Source organism: Neoarius graeffei, chromosome 8 (assembly GCF_027579695.1).
Source record: "Neoarius graeffei isolate fNeoGra1 chromosome 8, fNeoGra1.pri, whole genome shotgun sequence".
Classification (NCBI taxonomy): domain Eukaryota; kingdom Metazoa; phylum Chordata; class Actinopteri; order Siluriformes; family Ariidae; genus Neoarius; species Neoarius graeffei.
Window position 1 is genome coordinate 7,675,976 of NC_083576.1, and position 8,697 is coordinate 7,684,672.

General features: G+C 46.2%; 1 gene segment (V, D, J or C); it reads right to left on the reverse strand.

Moving 5' to 3' along the window:
- Positions 1-5,771: 5,771 nt before the first annotated feature.
- Positions 5,772-7,624, reverse strand: LOC132890003 (T-cell receptor alpha chain V region RL-5-like). The segment is given in 6 exon segments: positions 5,772-5,983; positions 6,323-6,360; positions 6,447-6,536; positions 6,634-6,693; positions 6,936-7,316; positions 7,550-7,624. Coding segments are annotated over 6 exon segments (729 nt in total).
- Positions 7,625-8,697: the final 1,073 nt, after the last annotated feature.

An 8,697-nucleotide genomic window follows, 5' to 3' on the forward strand; every position in this document is an offset into this window, starting at 1 on the left:
CACCTCACCCTAATGAAGATGGGTCCACAGGATGACCCCAAAGCCTTCCTCGCTCTTTTTGAGCAGGCAGCAGAGGCATGGGGTTGGCTGGTGGAGCAGCGTGTGGCGTGCCTCCTCCCCCTGCTAATGGACGAGGCGCAGCTGGCCACGCTACAGCTCCCCGCCGACAGCCAGCTGGTCTACGCCGACCTCCGCAGGGCCGTCCTCCAACATGTGGGGTCCACACTGGAACAGCAGCGGCAGCGCTTCCACGCACTGCACTTGGAGGAGGTTGGCCAGCCATTCGCGTTTGGCCAGCAGTTCCAGGATGCCTGCCGGCGGTGGCTGAGGGCTGACAACTGCGACGCCGAGGGAATCATCGACCTGGTGGCACTGGAACAATTCATCGCCCGACTTCTGGAAGGAAACATGGAATGGATCCAGTGCCATCGCCTGGCATCGCTGGATCGGGCCATCGAGCTGGTGGAGGACCATATGGTGGCTGTTCCGACGGCAGGATGGCGTGTCCCCTCTTCTCCCCTCTCTTCTTTCTCTCCCTCTCCTTCTGCTCCTCGTCCTCAGCCCGTTCCCCCACCATGGAGGTGGGGGCCAGTTCCACCCCAGCCAGCCCGCCGCACCTGCGGTGCCCTACTGTTTCCTTCTTCCTTGTCTGTGTCTTCCCCCCTCAGGTGAGTGAACTCCAGAACACCAGTGCAGAGGGAGAGCCTGGGCCGGTATGCTGGTGCTGTGGGGAGCCGGGGCACCTCCAGCATCAGTGCTCGACAATGGAGGTGGGCACGGTGGTCAGGATCCCCGAAGCGCCAGGGACCACCCTCGATTGGGCCGGAGTGTATCACATACCGGTGAGTATCCAAGGGGATATGTGTCAGGCTTTGGTGGCCTCCGGCTGTAATCAGACCTCAATCCACCAAAGCCTGGTGCAAGATGAGGCATTGGGGAGCACAATTGGTGAAGGTGTTGTGTGTGCACAGGGATGTTCACAACTACCCTTTAGTGTCGGTCCACATTCTATTTCGAGGGGAGAAATTGAGAGTAAAGGTGGTGGTTAATCCTCGCCTTACCCACTCGATAATTTTGGGGACTGATTGGCCAGGATTTAGGGAATTAATGACTCATTTAGTGAAGAGTGGGGCCAGCCATAGTTTAGCGGGGGGAGGTCCTGGTGTGGCATTGGGGGGAGCAGCTGTCACAGAGCCGTCTACGTCATCACCGCATCAGAGTGAGGAGCAGCCTGCTCCTCTTCCCTCTCTTGGGGAATCCCTCGTGGATTTCCTGTTAGAGCAGTCACAGGACGGGACTCTGCGACATGCATTTGACCAAGTGAGAGTAATCGATGGTCAAACACTCCAGCCAAACGCCACACCGTCCTTCCCCTATTTCTCCATTATGAAGGATAGGTTATACCGAGTGACGCAGGACACTCAGACTAAAGAAACAATAACTCAGCTTTTAATTGCAAAAAGCCACCGGGAACTTATATTCTAGGCAGCTCACTTTAATCCCAGGGCTGGACACTTGGGGCGGGATAAGACACTAGCCCGAATAATGGCCCGGTTCTATTGGCCAGGGATTTGCAACGATGTCCGTAGGTGGTGTACGGCGTGCCACAAATGCCAGTTAGTAAATCCAGCAGCCATTCCAAAAGTGCCTTTGCACCCTCTGTCATTAATTGAGACCCCGTTCGAAAGAATTGGGATGGATCTCGTTGGGCCATTAGATTGGTCAACACGAGGATATCGCTTTATTTTAGTTCTGGTGAACTATGCAACACGATATCCAGAAGCAGTGCCTCTTTGCAATATCTCAGCATGTAGTATTGCAGAAGCGCTCTTCCGCATCATCTCCCAAGTTGGAATCCCCAAAGAGATTCTGACTGATCAAGGCACTATGTTTATGTCATGCACACTGCGCGAACTGTATGGGTTACTGGGAATTAAGCCTATCCGCACCAGCGTTTATCACCCACAAACGGATGGCTTAGTTGAACGGTTCAATTGCACCCTCAAAAACATAATTAAAAAATTTGTAAGCGAGGACACACACAACTGGGATAAATGGCTCGAGCCCCTGTTATTCGCAGTGCGAGAGGTCTCACAAGCCTCCATGGGGTTCTCCCCATCCTAATTATTATACAAGTGTAAGCTGCATGGCATTCTAGATGTGCTGCATGAAAATTGGGAGGAGGGACCTTCAACAATTAAAAATGAAATTCAGTACGTTATCGACCTGCACGCCAAACTCCACACCCTCATGCACTTAACCCAGGAGAATTTGTGGCAGACCCAAGAACATCAAGTCCATCTGTACGACAGGGGCACACGCCTGAGGGAGTTCACACTGAGAGATAAAGTACTCGTGTTGTTGCCCATGTCGAGCTCCAAATTAATCGCCAGGTGGCAAGGACCCTTTGAGGTCACACGGCGAGTCGGGGATGTCAACTATGAGGTGAGGCGAATGGACAGGGGCGGGGCATTACAGATTTACCACCTCAATCTGTTAAAACTTTGGAGTGAGGAGGTCCCCATGGCATTGGTGGCGGTGGTTCCGGAGAAGGCGGAGCTGGGGCCGGAGGTTCAAAAAGGAAAATTGACATCGCCCACTGCTCTGGTCCCCTGTGGAGCCCACCTCTCCCTGACCCAATTCGCAGTGGTTGCCCAGTCGCAAACAGAATTTTCTGACATGTTCTCTCTCCTGCCCGGCCGCACCCACCTCATAGAACACCACATTGAGACGCCCCCGGGGGTAGTAGTGCGCAGCCACCCTTACAGACTGCCCGAACACAAAAAAAGGTGGTTTGGGGAGAACTCGAGGCCATGCTCAAAATGGGCATCATCGAGGAGTCCCACAGTGACTGGAGCAGCCCAGTGGTCTTGGTGCCCAAGGCCGACGGGTCGGTCCAGTTCTGTGTGGACTATAGAAAAGTCAACATGGTGTCTAAATTCGATTCATACCCAATGCCTCGTATTGACGAGTTGCTTGATCGACTAGGCACGGCTTGTTTTTATTCGACACTGGATTTGACAAAGGGATATTGGCAGATCCCCTTGACTCTGCTATCCTGAGAGAAAACGGCCTTTTCCACACCGTTTGGCTTATGCCAGTTCGTCACACTTCCTTTTGGGCTGTTTGAGGTGCCCGCTATGTTCCAGCGGCTTATGGATAGGGTCCTCCGCCCCCACGCCACCCGGCTGCATACCTAGATGACATCATTATTTACAGTAATGACTGGCGGCGGCACCTAAAACACCTGAGGGCCATCCTTGGGTCGCTGAGGCGAGCAGGTCTCACAGCCAACCCGAAGAAGTGTGCAATTGGGCAGGTGGAAGTACGGTATCTGGGCTTCCACTTGGGCAATGGGCAGGTGCATCCCCAAATTAACAAGACAGCAGCGATTGCGGATTGCCTGAGGCCCACGACCAAAAAGGGGGTGACACAGTTCCTGGGGCTGGCTGGCTACTATCGTAGGTTTATACCTAATTATTCGGATGTCACCAGCCCACTGACTGATCTCACTAAAAAGGGGGCACCAGATCCTGTCCAGTGGACAGAGCAATTCCAGCGGGCTTTCTCGGAGGTAAAGGCTGCACTGTGTGGGGTGCCACTATTACACTCCCCTGACTTCGCTCTCCCCTTTGTTTTGCAGACAGACGTGTCAGACAGGGGCTGGGGAGCCATCCGGCCTGAAGCCGACTCCCCTCCCCACCCCCCTTGATGGCAGAGGAAGTCTGCCATGACCATCTGCGCCCCCAGCCTGTGGACCACCTCGAACTTAAATGGCTGGAGTGCCAGATACCACCGGATGATCCGCACATTGGCATCCTTCATGTGGTGGAATCCTTCTGTCCCAGGAGGTGGAGGGGGAGGACCGTCCAGTGCTGTACATCAGCCAGAAGCTGTCGGTGTGCGAGGGCCGCTACAGCACAATAGAAAACGAGTGCCTCGCCATCAAGTGGGCGGTCCGCACCCTCTGCTACTACCTGCTGGGGTGCCCTTTCACCCTCTGTTTCACCCATGACCACGCACCCCTGCAGTGGCTCCACCGCATGAAGGATGCCAAAGCGCGGATCACCCGTTGGTATCTGGCACTCCAGCCATTTAAGTTCAAGGTGGTCCACAAGCTGGGGGCGCAGATGGTCATGGCGGACTTCCTCTCCCGTCAAGGGGGGGAGGGGAGTCGGCTTCAGGCCAGATGGCTCCCCGGCCTGAGTCGGGTGGTGGAGGTATGTGGCAGCGGAGGCGTGGTCAAGCGTCAGTCTGTGAATGGAGGGCGGAGTTAGGGAAGGTAAGTGGCAGAATCACTACACCTGATGGGAATTAACCTGTGTTTGTGTGTCTTCCCCAGTGACTGTGCCCTATAAAGAGGAGAGGGAGAGCAGAGGAAGGGAGCTCTCCCTCAACCTGGACGCTTGTGTGTGTGCATGTATGTAAGAGAGTGAACATAACAGATGAAAAGCTAAAATAAAAGAGTTTTTGAGAACTCAGTTCTGGCCTGCCGTGCTTCTGTGCTCCACCCACCTAGAACTCTTGCTACAGTGACAACATGTGGGAATTATTGAGCTTCATAAAACCACATTTAACTGTGTGTAATATGTGTGAAGTTTCTTTCAACACAATTTAGAACACAATTCTAAAGCAACGTTCGTTGCTTAGTAGTACGTAAATGCGGAACAGTCATACTTCAGTTCAGAACAGTTGCATTTTGTTTATTAATTTGTCACACCATACTTGTTTTGTGCAAACCAAACTGAAAACATGGGCACTTTTTGTGTGAAGAACAATGCAGGAGTCCTGAACAGCGTGCTCCTGGAATGGGCTTGAGATGTGCATACAGTACATAGGCTTCTGAGCCCATGGATGCTTGCCGAGCACTGATCCAGTTTGATCTTCATAATAACCCTCTGAATGAACTCAAGAGTATTTCATCTCATGGGGATACTCAAGGTTCAGGCAGTAGATTGTGCCCATTAACATGGCAAAGGCGGTGTATACAGCATTTGGTCTTCTCAGTTCCCAAATGTTTAGAGAGTGTTGTTAAAAGTTGAGGTGATGTATCACAGTGGTAAACATGCCTCTGTCCCAAGTTTGTTTTTTTTTCCAGTCTGTCGACCTTCTGCTCATAGGATATATTTTCTCACCATTCTGTGTAAACTCGAGAGAATATTTTGTGTGGAAACCCCAGATCAGCAGTTTCTGAAATACTCAAACCAGCCCATCTGATAGCAACAACCATGCCACGGCTGGAAGGTGGGTGTGTATATCTGCTCACACTCAAAGGTTTTTGAGCAAATTATATGAACAACTTCAACATTCAAGAAATTCAAGCCATGAACTTTGAGAATTAGAACATAAAAGTGAACTGAGAAATGTTTGCAAGTTTTTGTTGCACTCTGACAGTTTCACTGTACCTGTAAATGTGTCACCAAAGTAGTGCATTCTCTTGATGCACTCATTTAGAGTCTCATTAAAGTGTACAAAAATACAATATTGAAATGTGATTTAAAGCCTGCTTAATTTTCTTTTCATTATTTCATTGCTCATTGTGAGTAAATTTTAAATGAAATAATAAAATAAACACTTGCTCCAAAACAGTTTTATTTCCCTAATATCTTGTAAAACCCTCTGTTATTGTCATAAAACAGGCCACTGGACACAGGACAACATTTTAATAATCCAGTAGAGTCAAATATACATAAATTGCACTTACAAATAACAGCAAAAACAACAACAACAATAATAATAATAATAATAATAATAATAATTTAAGAGACTAGTTCAACTCAGGTGCAATGGTAGTGGCATTACATATATAAATTAATATGTGTACAGAAGAAAAATCTCCAATCATTAATGTTACATAAGAACAATTTTATTTCACATCAGAGTACACACAATTCTCTGATAAAACAATTTTCCTTTTTTCAGCTTTGGCTTTCCTCAGGGGAAATTGTAAAGCTGCATAATTCACCGTTTCAGTCTTAAATTCCTGAATTTAAAATAAAATGGAATAAAATTCAAAATTAAATGAATTAAATTAACATTTGTACAAAGCTAAGCAGACTGATTATATAAATTACCATTATAGATTAGATTAGATAAAACTTTACTGATCCCTTTGGGCGGGTTCCCTCAGGGAAATTAAGAAAGTAAGTAACCATATATGAAAGTAACATATTAATAAATAATATACATAAGAAGTGAAGAGTGATCAGTCAGGAGACTCGTACATGACTGAAGTAAACACTGGCTGTTCACTTACAAAAAACAGAATTACTCATACGGCATTTAATCATGAAAAAAATACCATATTTTCTTGTACACGTACCTGCCTAATTCCTGAAGAATCTTCTCGAGAAGTGTTCACTATTAATACAGAAATATACCAACTTAGTTATTTTAACAAAACATAACTGAAGTAATTTTTAATTGATCACAAAACCACCACTTACTTTTATCCCATTTTCTTCTCCTCAGTATGAAATAAATGAGGCAGAGAATCAGAAGTGCACACAAACCCAAAGCCGTTCCCAAACCGAGCACTGAGGAGTGGAGAGATCTGGTCACTTCTGAGAATGTGATTTCACTATATTATGAATTAAGGATGATTAATTAATAGTGAATTATCAGGCATCTGACCTGTTTTCTCTTGTGTGTTCGTGTTAGTGCTGTTTCCATGCAATGTTGGTTCACAGCCCACTGAATTATCAAACAGAGCTGGTTTAGATGTTTCTGATTCAATAGTAACATGTTCACCTGGAAACATTTATCATCATTCACTGACTAAAAGTCTGTAACTCAGTGTAGTTGAAGAAGAAAACACAGTCAACATTTCACTACTTCAGGATTATTTGTCTTCCAGGTTGAACATGTTAATGATAATAAGGAAAAATATCATGACATTAAACCAGAAGCTGAAGAAAGTTTCGTGGAAATCCTACCTTTAATTTTTAAATACGTTCCATCTGCAAACACAAGGTTGGGTGTCATCAGTGCACAGTAGTACATGGCTTCATCAGACTGAGTGGTGTTTAAAATGGTCAAATTGAAGCAGTTTGAAGATCTTTCTATTTGGAAACGTGACTTTTGGAATCCACTGCCAAATGTTTCTCCAGAAGTTTTAAAGAATTTGACAATAAATTGAGGTTTTTTTCTTGTTGGCTGCTTAAACCAGGCCATCATCCCAAATTTCTTTTCAGAAACACAACACTGCAGAGTCGCCGAGTCTCCGAAATCCACACTGAGCTCTTTATCAGGCTGATAAACTCCTGACTCTTTGAGGGATTGTGCAGTAACCCAGCGTCTACCAGGTTGGACTGGATCTTGAAAAATAAAAAGAACAAGCACAGCACACAATAAGGTTCAGTATTTCAGGTATTATTAAATACATTGGTGTATTAAACCTTAAACAAATAAAAATGTAAAGTTCCTTCTACATTCAGCTCATCCCAAAGTGTTTGAGTGTAATCGGTGCCAATAATTGTTTAAATTTTCTGGTAATTCCAAATAATAACTATCAAAATGAGAATAAAAGAAGATGATGCATATTACTCACAGATGGCACTGAAGATCAGAATTAAGTTCCAGAAACCAGCCATTTTTAAATTATGAATTCGACAGTGTTTGTGTCTCATTTATGAACAGAATGTGAATGTGCTCGAAGCCTCATTTGAATTTATCCTGATACTAAAGACACTCTGCACTAAGGACGTCCCAGAGTAGGATGTGATTGGTTGTTAAAAAAAAATATGATAAACAAGCACGTGGTATTCTGATGTAATTATATCTGCCCCATATTGTATTTTCCATATCTGTGTTTTGGTTTTATAGCAAACAATGGTGTTCTGACTGAAAGGAAAAATGTGGTTTATTTTTACACTCACGTGCGCCTACACTAACACCTCATTGTTGCTATTTTAATTGCTGTCTTGATTCAACTCGTTTGTACAAAATCTTCACTACAGATTAATGATGATCTGGGACAAATGGAGCATCAAGACATTTCAATTTTGGTATTTTATCAGATTATTATTATTATTATTATTATTATTATTATTATAGGTGTCACCTCACAGCAAGAAGGTTCTGGGTTCGAGCCCAGTGGCCGATGGGGGCCTTTCTGTGTGGAGTTTGCATGTTCTCCCTGTGTCTGTGTGGGTTTCCTCCAGGTGTTCCGGTTTCCCCCACAGTCCAAAAACATGCAGGTTAGTTTAATTGGTGGCTCTAAATTGACTGTAGGTGTGAATGTGAGTGTGAATAGTTGTTTGTCTCTATGTGTCAGCCCTGTGATGATCTGGTAACTTGTCCAGGGTGCACCCCGCCTCTCACCCATAGTCAGCTGGGATAGGCTCCAGCTTGCCCGTGACCCAAAACAGGATAAGCGGTCATCGACCACTGGGCTTGAGCCCAGAACCTAATTCCTGTGAGGTGACAGTGCTAACCACGACACCACCATGCCACCCATGACCACAGTCATCTGTCCTTTTTCTCCATGTAGTTGCAAACAGATATGGTGTGTTAAATTAACCTCTGCCTCAGGCCATTCTGGAAGTACTCCTCCAGAGCAGCAGCCTCTGTGATGGACAGAAGTTAGATGTTGGAACTAGGAGGATGGTCCCTTGGCAACAGGTTGAAAGCACAATCTAAAGGCCCAGTCACACAGCGCTTTACGGCTTTATCACAGCCAAAACCCGTCAAAAAGTG